We start from the raw sequence: 17468 nt of genomic DNA on the forward strand, positions 1-17468 counted from the left end.
ACATTGTATATTGATGGCCTCATGCACACTGGTTTCTTGTAAGTGCTGGTGTTCCGTGAAAAAAACCCTACCCGTGAAAATTCCCTACCCTCGTCACTTCCGATGCACATACATCATGGAACAGCTGAGCCGCTTACCACTGCGCATGCTCACAGCTCCAGAGGGTAGGGAATTTTCACGGGGTAGGGTTTTTTAACGTTACACCGCATCAGCTGTTGCCGCGGGTACATTAAATCATCTCCGCTCCTACCCCTGTCACTTCCCTCATCTCGGCTCCTAAATGTAAAAGCAGCAGCAGGGTCTATGAAAATATAACTCCGTGATTTATATTTTCATACACCCGCCGCTGTTACATTTAGTAGCCGAGATCAGGGAAGTTCCCAGGGGTAGGAGCGGAGATGATTTAATGTACCCGCGGCAACAGCTGATGCAGTGTAACGTTACAAAACCCTACCCCCTGAAAATTCCCTACCCTCCGGAGCTGTGAGCATGCGCACTGCTAAGCTGTTCCATGACGTAGGTGCTACCCTCCGGAGCTGTGAGCATGCGCACTGCTAAGCTGTTCCATGACGTAGGTGCTACCCTCCGGAGCTGTGAGCATGCGCACTGCTAAGCTGTTCCATGACGTAGGTGCTACCCTCCGGGGCTGTGAGCATGCGCACTGCTAAGCTGTTCCATGATGTAGGTGCTACCCTCCGGAGCTGTGAGCATGCGCACTGCTAAGCTGTTCCATGACGTAGGTGCTACCCTCCGGGGCTGTGAGCATGCGCACTGCTAAGCTGTTCCATGACGTAGGTGCTACCCTCCGGGGCTGTGAGCATGCGCACTGCTAAGCTGTTCCATGACGTAGGTGCTACCCTCCGGAGCTGTGAGCATGCGCACTGCTAAGCTGTTCCATGACGTAGGTGCTACCCTCCAGAGCTGTGAGCATGCGCAGTGGTAAGCTGCTCAGCTGTTCCATGACATATGTGCACAGGAAGTGACGAGGGTAGGGAATTTTCACGAGGTAGGGTTTTTTAACGTTACACCGGTTCACATTAGTGCAATCACAGAGATCGCATGTAATTCAGAGGGCACTGCTCCTAAATTACATGCGATCTCTGTGCGGTGCAAATTTCAGCCATACAGTTTGAATGGCTGAATTCGCACCGCAATTGAAATAAACACGCACATGACCCTTTTTTTTAATCCGCAGCAGAATCGGATCGCATGGTGGTTCACACTAGCGCAATCCGATTCTGTGCGAACTTGCAGATCACACTGCGATATGCGATCTGATCTGGGGGTGTCGTTAACTTTAATTGACACCCCCTGCGTATCGCATATGGCAGTGTGAACTGCCAGGGGTGTGGATGCGCTGAGGGAACACGCTGTATATTCGCAGCGTTCCCGCATAGCACAAATGTGAACCAGGACTAAACGCTGTTTATTCTGACAGGAGAAAGTCAGCATTATAAAATCATTGTATTTTTTTCAAAACAGTTTAGGTGAGTTTAAGACTTCATGTACACATAGCATACTTTTTTTTATATATATATCCTGAACAAAATTATAAAACGCATCACTTTTGTTTTTGCGCCCATCTTTCATGAGCTGAACTCAAAACATCTAAGGCACAAAGATTACTCACATTTGTACATTGCGATTATGTGCGATTACATGCGTTTACGTTTAGCTGCGGCAGCAAATTCTTGCCTTTTGTATAGCAACGGTTTAATTATTTTTTTCTTTGTACTGCAATTAACTGCATTTATATACAGATAGCTGGGTTACATCGCTCCTGGATGCTGTCAACTTTATTTTTCCTAAATGAACAAAACCGTATGTTATCAAAACGTTGCTAAACGCAGTGTGTGAACGGGGCCATAGGGATTTATTTTCTGCAATTAGCTGCAGTAAATAAGTTCCTCTTTCCGCAGCTAAAAAGCTGAATTCTAACCGTTCATGTGAAAGGGGCCTAAGACTTTTTCTATGTACACAAAAGGCCTATTTCTCTCAAATATTATTCACAAATCTGTCTAGATCTGTGTTAGTGAGCACTTCTCCTTTGCTGAGATAATCCATCCACCTCACAGGTGTGGCATATCAAGATGCTGATTAGACAGCATGATTATTGCACAGGTGTGCCTTAGGCTGGCCACAATATATATAAAAAAAAAAACATTCCCATTGTCCAGCTTCATTTTAACCACTTCTGGACCGGAAGGATTTGCCCCTTAATGACCAGACAATTTTTTTTGATTCGTCACTGCATTATTTAAACTGACACTGACAAGCGTGGTCGTGTGACGCTGTACCCAAATAAAATTGACGTCCTTTTTTTCCCCACAAACAGGGCTTTCTTTTGTTGGTATTTGATCACGCTCTGCGGTTTTCTGACTATGTGCTATAAATAAAAAAAGAGCGACAATTTTGAAAAAAAAAAAAAAAAAAAAAGCAGTATTTTTCACTTTCTGCTATAAAACATTCCCAATAAAAAAAAATTAAAAAAATCTAATTTTTTCATAATTTTTGGCTAATTTGTATTTTGCCACAAGAAAATACCAATAAGTGTATTTTGGTTTGTGCAAAAGTTATCGCGTCTACAAACTAGGGGAAAGATTCATATAATTTTCATTTTTTATTTTTTTTACCAGTAATGGCGGTGATCTGCGATTTTTAGCGGTACTGCAACATTGCGGCAGAAAGATCAAACCCCTGACATTGACACTTTTGGGGGGACCAGTGTCATTACTACAGTAATCAGTGCTAAAAATATGCACTGTTACTGTAATAATGACAATGGCAGGGACGGGGTTAACACCAGGGGCGATCAAAGGGTTAAATGTGTACCTAAGGGGTGATTTTAACTGTGTGTAAACTCCTGGGATATTGATCTGGTCAGTTAAGTAGCAGAGGGGGTTGTTATTCATTTTCAGCTGCTTTGGTGTTAATGAAATTAACAGGTGCACTAGATGGGCAACAATGGGACAAACTCCAAAACAGGAACGGGTTTACAGGTAGAGGCCACTAACATTTTTTTTCCCTACTCATCTTTCCTACTGTTTTCATTAGTTTTGCATTTGGCTAGAGTCAGTGTCACTACTGATAGCATGAGGAGATACCTGGACCCTATAGAGGTTGCATAGGCAGTCCAACTCCTCCAGGAAAGCACATTAATAAATTCCATTGCCAGTAGGTTGGCTGTGTCTCCCAGCACAATCTCAAGAGCATGGAGAAGACAGGCAGTAACTCTAGGAGAGCTGGACAGAGCCGTAGAAGGTCCTTAACCCATCAGCATAACCAGTATCTGCTCCTTTATGCAAGGAGGAACAGGATGAGCACTGCCCTACAAAATGACCTCCAGCAGGCCACTGGTGTGAATGTCTCTGACCAAACAATCAGAAACAGACTTCATGAGGGTAGCCTGAGGGCCCGATGTTCTCTAGTGGGCCCTGTGCTCACTGCCCAACACCGTGGAGATCAATTGGCACTTGCCATTGAACACCAGAATTGGCAGGTCCGCCACTGTTTAGCATGACCGGTTTGGTGGTGGGTCAGGGATTGTCTGGGGAGGCATATCTATGGAGGGACGTACAGACCTTTACAGGCTAGACAATGGCACCCTGACTGCCATTAGTGAGCAGGATGAAATCCTTGGACCTATTGTCAGACCCTACGCTGGTGCACGACAATGCCCGTCGAGAGTATGCAGCCAGGATGAAGGAATTAATACCATTGAATGGCCCAAGGCTTGTCTGACCTAAATCCAATAGAAACACCTCTGGGACATTATGTTTTGGTCCATCCGACGCCGCCAGGTTGCACCTCAGTCTGTTCAGGAGCTCAATGATGCCCTGGTCCAGATCTGGGAGGAAATACCCCAGGACACCATTCATTGTCGAATTAGGAGCATGCCCCACATTGTCAGTCCTGCATACAAGCACATGGGGGCCATACAAACTACTAAGTTCCATTTTGAGTTGCTGCAATGAAATTTCAGCAAAATGGACTAGCCTGCCGCATCATTTTGTTACTTTGATTTTTGGGGTGTCTTTGAATTCAGCCCTCTGTAGGTTGATCATTTTCATTTTCCTCAAACTATGTGGCAACCTTTCATTCCTAACACATTACCTTATCAGTATAAATATCCAGCATATTTTTCCCTATTGAGATGTGATATGTTTTTTAAAGTGTTCCTTTAAATTTTTTTGAGCAGTGTAGTTGCCTGGCTGTCATGCTGACCATCTTGCTTCAACACTTTTAATCACTGACAGTATGCTTATAAGAACTTCTGAATTTTCTCTGACTTTAGGGTACTTGCACATAATACTAATGTATGAACCTCAGATTCCTGGCAGCAAATTCCTGCAAAAAAAAAAAAAAAACAAGGAAGGGCTATATAGAAAATGCGTGTATTCCCACATTGTTTTTTTTTACCAATCCATATGCAGTGCACGTTTACACAACTGTGTGTACAGACCCATTAGAAACAAGGGGCTATATTTACATCAGTAAAACACGCCTGACTGCCTTTTCAGGCGTGACAAATTTGCTTAGAATCTAGGAGCCAGCAAAAAAAGTTAGGACCCAGTTTTTTTAAATCCGCTGCCCAGCGCCCAGGACAGCATGTCCAGGGGATTAGGCAATAAGAATTTCTCATGCCTGGTGCCAAGTGATAAAAAAAAAAAAAAAAAAAAGTTGGCACTGATGAGGCAGCGCTTATGGGTAATGACGAGGTGGCACTGGCAGGCAACACTGATGAGGCTGCACTGATAGGCGACACTGATGAAGGTGCACTGATGGGAACTGATGAGGCAGCACTGGTTAGGCTGCACTGATAAGCACTCCCCGTCCATTCAGCGGCAGTAAGGAAAGGATGACTGATCAAGCCTAACTGTCAACCTGGGAAGATGATGTCGGAGGTGGACAGGCAGTGACAAGCCACACTCATCACAGCACTGGCCACCAGAGGGCACCGTTTTTTACATAGGTGCGTGTATCCCGCTCCAACAGGCCGCAAAGACGCGGCCTCAATTATTGGCCAGCCCGATGCTAGACCACGCACCCACACGGGGGGGGGGGGGGGGGGACGACACATGTGAGGATCCCAACCACTGCTCCGGTGTAACCCAGGCGCCAGGACACGATTTCCAGTCACCATTGCGACCTGGTGCCTGGGTTCTGTCTAGCCCTGCCTTAGAGCTCATTTACACTTGCTTCAAAACATGGCTTCAGATGCTTTTTTTAAAGCTCTCTGAATGCCAGTCAAAGCCCCTGTCACAAAAATAAAAAAAAAGTTGCCTTACAGTCCTGTTACCTTGCTTTTGCTTTGCTTCAAAAAATTATACCCCATGTTGCTTTAGTGATGCATAAACGCCTTCATAGAAGTCTATGACAAAGCTTTTGAGAGGCTTTTATTCAGCTTTAGGTTCGCTTTGTGGGTATTGCAGGTATGAGATATCATATCAACACACAGAGCACCTGCCAAGCTACATTAAGGGCTCATTTACACTTGCGTCAACTTCAAACACACTTTTTTGATGCTTCCGTGGTGCTTCTATGATGCTTTTTTGAAGCTTTAATGAAGCTTGGCAGATGCCCTGTGTGTGTGTGTTGATATATCTTATACCTGCAATACCTTCAAAACAAAGCGAAGCTAAAGTTGAAGATGAATTAAAGCCTCTCAAAAGCTGCAGGTGCTTCAAGCGAGCTTTGTCAGACTTCTATGGAGCCTTTGAAGATGCTTTGAAGCACAACTAAACTAACATAAGGTATAATTTTTGAAGCAAAGCAAAAGCAAAGTGTAAAAAGGACTGTAAGCTATCCATTTCATTTAATGACAGTAGCTTTGGCTGGCATTCAGAGAGCTTTAATAAAAGTGTGTCCGAAGCCATTTTTTTTGAAGAAGGTAAACGAGCCCTAAAGCTTTAGAAAAGCACCACCAAAGCATCATCGAAGCACCACCGAAGCATCAAAAACCCATTAAAAAAGCATGTTGAAGCGGTAGGCACTTTAACGTGTGTTGAAGTCGAAGCAAGTATAAATGAGCCCTTACTGATGTGCATATTTAGTTCTGGTCAGTAACTCAAAAGTAACTAAAGGTAAACTATCATTTTCAGAAGGAGGTCAGCCTTTTTGGATACTTCAGGACAATTTACATTCATGTACTATAAATGACAGCTACTGTACGTCTGAAAGAAGACTACATATACTGCACTATCTGTACCACTAGTCTTGCTCTCTATATGAATCGGCATATACTGTATCCAGACATAAAACAAGGAAAATGAAAGCAGTACCTGCTGTTAGCCTGGTTGATCTTCGGAGAACACATGTAGAAAGCCTGTTCTGGACTATGTCTGTTGCCACTCCACTAGAAGACTACAGGATAAATTCAGAATCTATTCCCCTCCCTCTCACCTTTCAAATAATCACCGTGGTCCAATTGAACGCCACAACTCTCGCATTAGTAAATGCTTTTAATATGGCACGTCATCTATTCCTGCCCTCAGCTGTGTAACCATATCGGAAGATTCAAAAAGGATTGAAGTTTAAACCACGCACATGATGCCGAGACTCCTGCTCTCATGGCGTGGTCATATCTTCCTTATTTGGAATCTCACATAAGACTGCAGGGATCCTGACAGACATTAAACGTCCCTAATATTTGGAATTCCTTGGAAATGACAGACAAAAGAGGGATCCTGGTCCCCCTCCCCCATCTACAGCAGCCATCCAATAGTAAATATATTTATGAACATCTGGGCAGCATAGACAGGCAGTTCTGTATGATGGCTGTGAAAAAAACACAAGCATAAAACCCACACATCAGTGTTGCTGGAGCTCTTTTACTTCCATTCCTAGACCACACATTACTTATTATTTCCAACCAGGGGAAACTGGAATCAGCCTGCTCAGAAATCTAGTATAAAACTTATTTTTTTTTTTTTTTATCAGCCAACAAAAAAGAAAATGCTGTACAACCTAAAAAAAATGTATTTGTGAGAAACGCTTTTCTCACAATCTGCCCGATATGAAGTATGAAGTCACACAGATGTCTTCCAAGTCACACCTGCAATCGCACTGACATGTGACTTTGAAATCAAAGTTTCAAAAATTTGAAATTGAAGTCGAATTCAGGGTAACTGAAGACTAAAGCTCCATTCACACTACTGCGACTTGTCAGGCGATTTGTCAGCCTGACAAGTCGCGCTCCCTCGCGGTCCATGCACTGCTACAGGACCCGTTCTAATAGGAGCGACACAAGTCGCTCCGACTTCGAAAAAGGGTCCTGTACTACTTAGGGCGACCTCAGAGCGACTTGCATAGACATTCATTATATGAAGTCCGTGCAAGTCGCGCCGAAGGTCGCCCCCGAAGTCGTGCCGCTTCAGTGTGAATGCGGTCTAAGGCCCCTTTCACACAGGCGGACTGTTCAGATCCGTCTGTCCGTTTTTTTGGTGGATCTGACCGGTCACCCCATGCATCTCTATGGGGCATCGGATGTCAGCCGAGACATGTCTGCTGACATCCGATCCGTCAAATCTGGACGGATGGAAACCCTATTTTCCATCCGTCCAGCAGATGGGAACGGACCGACGGTCCGATCCCATCTGATTCCCCCATAGAGATGCATGGGGACCTGATAGCTCTGTCTTCGCACACAGCACGGAGCACAACTATCCTCCTCCTGCTCAGCGGGGGATCGATCGGCGGATAAACGGAGTCCGTCTGACAGACGGACTGTGTGAAAGAGCCCTAAAGGATGTTTTCCCTTTCTCACTCAAAATGTGGTGATCAAAGTTTGTTCCATGTACAGTACTGGAAATTTACTGGAAATTGTACCCCAGCTGCATGCTGGGGTCTTAGGGCCCTTTCACACTGGAGGAGTTTTTCAAACACTTTTGCGTTAAAAACAAAGCACCTGAAAAGCTCAAGAAAAATGCTTCCCTTTAAAATCAATGAATTATTTCACACTGGGGTGGTGCACTTACTTTGCGGTGAAAAAAATCCTGCTTGCAGCATCTCTGGAGCATGTTTGGGGAGATAACAAAACCAAACCAAAATCGCTCTTCCCCATTGAAATGAATCAAAACCGCATTAAAACTGCCCCTACCAAGTGTTTTTGGTGAAGTTTTTGAGTCACGTCCTTTAACCGCTTCTGGACCGGAAGATTTCCCCCCTTAATGACCACGCCATTTTTTGCGATTCAGCACTGCGTTACTTTAACGGACAATTGCGCAGTCGTGCAAAGCTGTAACCAAATAAAACGGACGTCCTTTTTTCCCACAAACAGAGCTTTCTTTTGGTGGTATTCGATCACCTTTGAGATTTTTATTTTTTGCGCTATAAACAAAAAAAGAGCAACAATTCTGGAAACAAAAAACAATATTTTTCACTTTTTGCTATATAACATTTCCAAAAAAAAATGTAAAAATCATATTTTTCATCATTCTAGGCCAATTTGTTTTCTGCTACATATTTTTGGTAAAAAAAAAATCCCAATAAGCGTATTTTGATTGGTTTGCACAAAAGTTATTGCGTCTACAAACTAGGGAAAAGATTTATGTCATTTTTATTTATTTTTTTACGAGTAATGGCAGCGATCTGTGATTTTTAGCGGGACTGCAACATTACAGCGGACGGATCGGAGACCTAACTGACATTATTTACACTTTTGGGGGGGGGACCAGTGACATTACTTCAGTAATCAGTGCTAAAAATATGCACTGCTACTGTAATGAGGACACTGGCAGGGAAGGGGTTAACCCAAGGGCAATAACAGGGTTAAATGTGAGCCTAAGGAGTGTTTTCTAACTGTGGGGGGGGGGGTGGGTTATAGAAATCGACACAGAGACATGTGTTCCTAAATAGGAGGAACACAGGAGCTCTGTGTTGATAGCTGAGAGAACAATGGTCTGCTGTGTTTACAACAGCAGACCGCCGTTCTCTCTTCACGGGGAGCGATCACGGGGGCCCGGCGGCAATTGAGGTCGCCGGCCATGTGCATCAGCTTCCCCACTGGCAAGTGGGCGCGCATGTGCCCCCGGGATAGTGCCTGCGAACAGCCATACGGGTACAGCGTTTCGCAGGAACCTGCCGACCTGCCGCCATAAAACTGTGGCAGCTGGTTGGCAAGTGGTTAAAAACCGCACTGCAAACGCTGCAAAAGCGCAGCAAAAATGCTCCATTAACGAATAGGCATTTTACTGTCAGTTTTGAAGTGAATCAGTGTGAAAGTGCCCTAAGGGTCTCTTAGGTGGCCAGCAAAAATCACTTTAGTCAATAAGAGGGTCCATTCATTCTGAACCCAACCTTTGGCGCTACCTGCGTGGAGTTTGCATGTTCTCCCTGCACCTGCGTTGGTTTCCTCCTAACCACCCTAGTATGCATATGTATGAATGAATGTGAGTTAGGGATCTTATATTGTATGCTCCTTGAGACTGATGTGAATGTGTAATATGTAAAGCGCTGCGTAAATTGACAGCGCTATACAAGTACTGTACCAGTAATAAATAAATAAAATGCAAATGGACCACAATTGACCTTTTAAACTCACCTGCATGCAGAAAATGCAGGCACTGTTGGGTATTCTGACAGCCGCAGGCGCCCATTTAATGCAATCATGGATGTTACAGCTTAAAGTGGTTGTAAAGTCAGAAGGTTTTTTATCTAAATGCATTCTATAGAATAAAAAGCCTTCTGTGTGCAGCAGCCCCCTTCATACTTACCTGAGCCCAGCTCTATCCAGCGATGTTTCAGGAGTGTCTCGGCTACCCGGGATTCTCCCTCCTCATTGGCTGAGACGGCAGCGCAGTGCCATTGGCTCCTGCTGCTGTCAATCAAATTCAGTAAGTCAATGACAAAGAGAGAGAGAGGGCGAGGCCAGGTTGTGGCTCAGTGTCTGAATGGACACAGGGAGCTTTGGCTCGGGTGCCCCCATAGCAAGCTGCTATCTGTGGGGGCACTCAACAGGAGGGAAATGCCAGGAGCGCTGAAGTGGGATCCGAGAAGAGGAGGATCTGGGCTGCTCTGTGCCAACCCATTACACAGAGGAGGTAAGTATGACATGTTTGTTATTTTTAACCGGGAAAAAAAGGAGACTTTACAATCACTTTAAGAAGTAGGGAATATGACTTGCATTCTGCATGGGTTGTATTCACAATAAAAGGCAAGGAGCAATACAAAAAGGGTACATAGCTCTAGAAGATCCTACTCATAAATTCAAACATTGAGTTCCATGCCAATTAGAAAGTGCCCAAAGAAAACTATAAATGCCCGTGTACACAGGTCCTGGGCTGCCTACGGCTCTGGCAAGGAGGAAAGGTGAAAGTGAGCACAACAATGTACAGGGAAGAAGGGCCAACAATCCACAACATACATCCAAAAAGCAGTGCCAGAAATCTTTGAGGCAAAGTAAGCATACACATCTTGTAGAGTGCTGGCTTTTTGCTTTTCATTTGTGGTAGTGCCACTGTTACATGGCTTTTTGGAGGTTTGTGTGCTGGATGGTGAAATGTATATTACATAACTGCAGTCACATCGATTCAGGAAAACAGGAACAGACATTTTAAATGAAACCAGTGCTAAGAGAAATACAGGGGCTGCCATTGCTGAGCTGCTTCTAGGAATACTAATTTCCTGGCTGTCTCTGGACCTGATGTTTGCTGAGTGAAGGTCCTGTAACCAGCATGAAGATTAGGAAATCAGAGAGAAGCAAAATGTCGTGACCTGCAAATCATGTTCCAGGTCAGTGATTCAGAAACTGGGTCAGCCAGGTATCTAGTAACAGCCATATCCTCTCAATATAGGTTCCCTTATTACAGGGATGGAACGGCATTCTTTCTAGGGGGGAAAGTAAAATAAAAACTACAAGTAAAAGCCTGCACAAGCCTCCAGACAGTCTGTTGGGTTAATTTACTAAAACCGGAGAGTGAAAAATCTGGTGCAGCTGTGCATGCTAGCCAATCAGCATCTAACCTCAGCTTGTTAAATTTAAGTGGTTGTAAACGATCATCTTGTAAAACAAGCCTTTCAGCTTTGAAAAAAAAAAGAAAATGAAAAGATAAAATATTTTTGTATAGATTAAAAAAAAAAAACACATTAGAAATACCTTATTTTTTCTTTTTTATAAGTGATCACATTCCCTTTGTTCTCAGCTGCATACGAGCTGGGGGGGGAGGAGAAACAGCAGCACACTGAACTCTCCAGTGAATGGCTGTGAAGGGGGGGGGGGGTGTCAGGACAAGTCTGATCATAGGAGGAGAGTACACTGAGTTCCCGGCATAGCTAGAGAAATGACCACAGTGTGTTCCCCCGTTTAGAGTGGTCATTTTTTAAATGGAAGGCAGAGGAACTGGCAGGAACACCAGGGATTTCACATAAAGAAATACAAAGAGAATAGGATACTTTCTCATACAAGTACATGGTACAGCAGGCACATATCAGGATTATGAAATGTTGGGGTGACAAATGCTTTAGGCTTTGATATGAAAAGCTGGAAGCTTTCTATTTAGATCTGCACCATGTTTTGCACTCTCCAGCTTTAGTAAATCAACCCAACTGGGTATCTAAGTCTAAGAGGTGTTTTCTTTTCACATTTGCAGTCCTAAAGGAGTTGTAAAGGTGGAAGGTTTTTTATCTTAATGCATTCCATGCATTAAAGTGGAGTTCCACCCGTTTTTGTGTTAATTAAAAGTCAGCAACTACAAAAAGTATAGCTGCTGACTTATAATAAACACACTCACCTGTCCCGAGGTCCAGCAATGCGGCTGACGGGAGTCTCAATTTTCTCCCTCTTCTCCCCGCAGCGCCGGAATCTCTAGTGTGGGCACCCGGCTGTGACAGCTTAGGGCTTCCTGAGTGGACATGCACTCTTCTGGGACCTCTAAAGTGGTATGTCAGGTGGTCTTAAAGTGGAAGTTCCATTTTTGGGTTGAACTCCACTTTAAGATAAAAAGCCTTCTGTGTGTAGCAGCCTCCCCAGCACCCCCTCATACTTACCTGAGCCCCATCTCTATCCAGTGATGTCCACGAGTCCCTCGGCCATCCGGGACTCTCCCGCCTTACCTACACTGCTCCCTCAGTTCCCGGTTGGACAGTTTTGGACGCTCCCAGATACTGTGAAATCTTCAACATCTTGTATACCACTTTGAGTTGGCTTTGCAAGGTAAAACCTTTAGAAAGGGTTGGATTGATCTGATGGGTCTTGTCCCTTCTGGATCTTTCTCCCCTTCCCCTAGCTCATGTATTAGTTTTCAATTTTACATATACTCAGTAACATTGTTTACTTTTCACATGCTTTTATACCCTCTACAGACCCCTGTTTGCATCTGCTCTTGAGGAAGTGGGAAGTATTCCATGAAACGCTTTGAGCATTAGGATGCAACCCCCTACTCAATTTTTTGTTGGCATGTTGTTTTATCAGCAGTATATTTATTATGTGATTTTGCAATTCCAGCTCTTCATTATTCAGTCCATGATGTTATGACCTTTTATATTGTAATGAATGACGCATTTTTGTATCAATTTTATGTAAATTGTCTAGCTGCACAATTGTGATGATGTTTCAACTAAATACTGTTTGTATTATTTAATATTTTTTGCTGTTTATATTGGTGTGATTACCTTTAACGCCATCTCTGGTTCTGTAGTACATCTCATCTAAAGTCCCAACCTTTCCTTATAACTCTCGATTAGGGATGGAGACACATGTTTTCCCCATGTGTCTCACTCAAAGTCCCAAACCCCCTCCCATATACCTCTCCCGCCTGATTGGCTGAGACACAGCAGCGGCACCATTGGCTCTCGGGGCTGTCAAATTCAGTCAGCCAGCCAGCCAATCAGGAGAGGGAGTGGGCAGGGCCAAACGGGAGCTGTGTGTCTGAATGGACACACAGAGCTGCAGTTCGGCTCGGGTGCCCCCATAGCAAGCAGCTTGCTGTGGGGGCTTTCGGGTGAAGGGAGGGGCCAGGAGCAGCAACGATGGACCCGAGAAGAGGAGGATCTGGGCTGCTCTGTGCAAAACCAACTGCATAGAGGAAGTAAGTATAACATGTTTATTTTTTAAAAAGCGAGACTTTGCAATCATTTTATGCTGGCTACACACTATTCAATTTTTAAGGTAATTTTCTTGTACAACTTTCCTTTAGATTTATCAAAACCATACAATATGAGGTCAAACCTAAACACTTTCAAATTGTATGCAATCAGGCAGGCCCATCCACTACATAGTTAAAAGGTAAAGCTAACAGAAACTGAACAAGAAAAATTGTATAATGTGTATCCAGCTTTAGGCCATATATTTTTTTTTCAACCAGCGGGTTGAAGTAAAAAAAAAAAAAAAAAAAAATGTGCCGATTCCCCCATCAACACACTCGGTGCTGATGAAGAAATCCTTCCCACAGCACTATTGTGTTCTGCCGGTGGAGAAGACTCAATACATTTCAGTGATCAGTTTTGCTGTCAACAGACGGCGGCACTGATCCTTGGGAAAACCCTGAGCTAGTCAAAATTAGGCAGGGCCTACTGAACTGGGCGCATTTTGATCCATGTATGCTCGGCTTTAGGTAAACAGTGGGTAAAAACGAGTTAGGTAAAAACTGGCTGCATTCACACCCATGTGTGAGAATAAGCCATTTTGGAGTGTTTTCTTCAGGTGCTTTTGGCATGTTTTTTAGGTGTATTTAGGCTTGAGGGCTTTTGTTTTGTTGCAAATTGAAAGCTAGTTACCAAGAGGTGGAGAAAGTTGTTTAGTCTTTTAAAATGCCTATTTTAAGGCATTTTTGCATGCACTCCCAACTTTTGGAATTTCAAGAGTGAAGCTTTGAGCACTCATATGGGAACAGGCACAATTTACAATTGTGAGGTTTTGGAGCTTTGAGCTTCAATCTACAAAAACACTTAGGCCCCTTTCACATGGGGCAGACTGGTTACGATTCGATTCCTCAGCAGGGGATCTCATGGCTGATTCCCGCTGAGCAGGCAGGCGACAGGTCCGGGTCACTCTCCTCTAGGAGCGGCTAGATGTAAAAACGGACTCGTCTGTCTGTTTACACCCAACTACCATCTGATCCACTAGACCACACGTGTCAAACACAAGGCCCCGAGGCAAAACCCGGCCCTCCAGGCCATTTTGTGTGGCCCTCACACCTCTCTCACAACCCCTTCATTGTTGCCCCCACCTTGTCTCAGCAGAGAGGACGACAGAACTCCTCCACCAGATCCCGTAATTCTCCATGCAGCCACAGAGAGGCTCATATCTACCCCCCCCTTGATTCAGCAGTCCGCAACAGAGAGGAAGACAACAAGCTGGTGTAAAAGGACAGATGTCCGTTAACACCTGCCACTCCAAAGAGAAGAATGGAGGTTTCCGATCGGGTCTGAAAAACTGACAGGCTGATCCAATCAGAACCCATTCTGGTCAGCTCTTTGATTCATAGAAGCCAGCACTACAGCTTCTATGATTGAAGCATGAATGGAGGGAGCAATCATCAGCCCATCTTTCATACATAGATCACATTTCATTCAAAGAAGCAGTAGTTACAGATTCTATGAATGGAGGAGCTGGGTAGAAGTTGAGGCATACTTTGAGTAAACTTAGGCTTTAATACAAAGTACTCTTGTCATTTTTCCCCCCTTTGCCCTCACCTAACTAATCTCATCCCATCCTCCCCCTCCACAGACATGTGCCACAAGTCCTCTCTCTCCTAGTTGAACCCGAGCATTACAACCCCATAGATTTCTGTAGGGTATATCCCGAGGCCAGAGCCAAAAAGGTAGATGAGCCCCATGAAGGTCTATTGAAAAAAAATTCACGCAAACAGGTCTACATCTTTCTAATCATCACTGCTTTTCCCTTTCCAATAAAATCCATCTTTTCACCCACGATTACACCCCAATAACTACCAGAAATGGAAGAATGTAGGCAATACACAGGCACATCAATTCCTAAAAGCTGATGTATGGGAATTTCTTTTAAGGTTTAGATAACTATTTTAGGGTCCCACATTCTCACAAGACTCTCACCTGGACATTTTTACAACAATAGTACTTCCTGTTAAAGGCAGACAACCCTAAGCTGCTGCCTCACAATTAGCAGGAGAGTTGTCAGCCTACCATGTGTTCTTATTTAGTTGGCATACGCAGACCTGATATTGGACCCAATGGCTTGCACAACAGGCTGACAATTCTGCTGCTTATTGTGAGTAAGTGGCTTATGCCAGGTATACAGGGGGAGCTTTTCCTTTCATTCAACCCAGTCTGCGAGTGCTAATTCGGTGCTGGTTTTGCAGCATGCCCTTTCGATAAAAGGCGGCCAAGGCTGCTGTTCGCACGGGCTGAATGTCAGACGGTTTCTGTTGAAGTGGCCGATATTCGGCCTGTGTTTACTAGCCTTTAGGAGTGGTCAGCCTGCAACAGGAAGTGTTGTAACTGACAGAATTTCCAGGTAAGAAACTTTGCAATAGATTAACAAAAAAAAATTGTAGTGGGACGTGATGTCAAACATACCAAAACACAGATTTTGGGTTTACATATACAAATTGGAATAAATTAAATCATTATGGATGCCCATTAACTCAAATATACCCGAACTTAGTAACTAGGCACTACAAGAAGACCCAGCCCTTTTCTTATTAACCTCTTGGTGCCAGCACTTCTTGGCCCTTTAAGGAGTTTAGGATGCTGGGAGGAGGGGCTTATGATCATGTGACCGCCGTGATTGGCAGTCACATGGTCGGAAAACCCCAAATCGCAAGTAGCTTTCTGTTAGCAACCGGTAACTGTGCTCTCAGCACAGCTGTATGTACACAATTTTACACAAATATGGGGCCGCTCGGCACCAAGAGGCCGCATATTTGTATGTGGCCAGCGCAAGGGGTTACAAACAATCTCTACTCATACAAATAATCAATGCTGCGATTTCTAGAACAAACTGTTTTTCCCAATTGGTCAGAGACTGGATAATGGAATTAAACCACAACTGTGAAATGAAAGCTATGACAGTCCCTGCAAGAAGGAGACAAGGAAATCCAAGCTACCTGGCTGCCATGGCTAACATATAAAACAACCGAGAGCTATAACAATACATATAAAATCCACTCAAAACTTGCAGAACCTCTAATGTGATTGTATAACACCACTCCCCTACAAACCAAAGACCAATAACCATCTCCAGTGATGGTGAACCTTGGCACCCCAGATGTTTTGGAACCACATTTCCTATGATGCTCAACTACACTGTAGTTCCAAAACATCTGGGGTTCACCATCCTTAACTTCCTCCCGTATATAGGCTGTAGCGCGGACTCAAATTTTCGGGAGGCCGTTTTTAAACGGCCTCCCAGTGACACGCCCCCCGCGCGCTCCCGCGAGCACGCATCGGGGAGAATCTGTGTCGGCCGTGTCCCTTGGACACAGCCGATCACAGATCGTGGTGAATGGCCAATCACAGCGGCCATTTACCACGTGATCGGACCATCCAATGAGAGATGATCTCATATGTAAACATATGAGATCATCTCTCATCGCCGGCGCTCCTTCCTCACACGGAGCCTGCAGTGTGAGGAAGGAGGGGGAGCCGTCAGCCGCCGGGGACACAGAGACATGTAATCAGGGCACTGATCACCAGTGCCCTGATTACTAAAAGGTAAAAAAACATACACAAATTGCCCCCAACAGTGCCCACAGTGCCCGCCATCAGTGTCCCCCATCAATGCCCACAATCAGTGCCCATAGTGCTGCCAGTCAGTGCCCATCAGTGCCTGCTCATCTAGGCACTGATGAGCACTGACTGGCAGCACTATGGGCACTGAGTGTGGGCACTAATGGTGCTGCCCATCAGTGCCGCCCATCAGTGCCGCCCATCAGTGCCCATCAGTGCCGCCTCTCAGTGCCCATCAGTGCCGCCCGTCAGTGCCGCCTCTCAGTGCCCAGCAGTGCCACCTCTCAGTGCCGCCTATCAGTGCTCATCAGTGCCGCCTATCAGTGCCGCCTATCAGTGCGGCATATTAGTACCTCCTCATCAGTGCCCATAAGTGCCACCTCATCAGTGCCCATCGGTGCAGCCTATCAGTGCCCATCAGTGCCGCCTCATCAGCGCACATCAGTGAAGGAGAAAAATTTATTTTCAAAATTTACTCGCAGAAAATAAGAAAAAAACTTTTTTTTTTTTTTTCAAAATTTTCTGTCTTTATTCTTTTTTTTTTTGTAAAAAATAAAAAACCCAGAGATGATTACATACCACCAAAAGAAAGCTCTATTTGTGTGAAAAAAATGATAAAAATTTCATATGGGTACAGTGTAGCATGACCGCGCAATTGTCAGTCAAAGTGTGACAGCGCTGAAAGCTGAAAATTGGCCTGGATGGGAAGGGTGTTTAAGTGCACAGTAGGCAAGTGGTTAATCTAGGCTATCCTCCCAAAGACACCGGAGAAGAAGGAGCATGCACTGGGTGGTGGTGACAAAAGAATAAGTGGGAAGGTGACC

General features: G+C 44.6%; 1 protein-coding gene across 2 annotated transcripts in view; it reads right to left on the reverse strand.

The window, feature by feature from the left end:
* Positions 1-17468, reverse strand: part of SPECC1L (sperm antigen with calponin homology and coiled-coil domains 1 like) — a 196064-nt gene that overhangs the window by 154892 nt on the left and 23704 nt on the right. The window contains exon 1 of one of the 2 annotated variants that reach the window (XM_082244157.1): positions 6282-6330. The exons of the other annotated variant lie outside the window; for it this stretch is intronic. Coding sequence (XP_082100283.1) covers positions 6282-6316 — 35 coding nt within the window. The 5' untranslated portion in view covers positions 6317-6330. Of the gene's footprint in view, positions 1-6281; positions 6331-17468 lie in introns of those variants that run through there. 2 annotated transcript variants of the gene reach the window in all.

Source organism: Pelophylax lessonae (genome assembly GCF_965119305.1).
Source record: "Pelophylax lessonae genome assembly, chromosome: 1".
NCBI classification, from domain to species: Eukaryota; Metazoa; Chordata; class Amphibia; order Anura; family Ranidae; genus Pelophylax; species Pelophylax lessonae.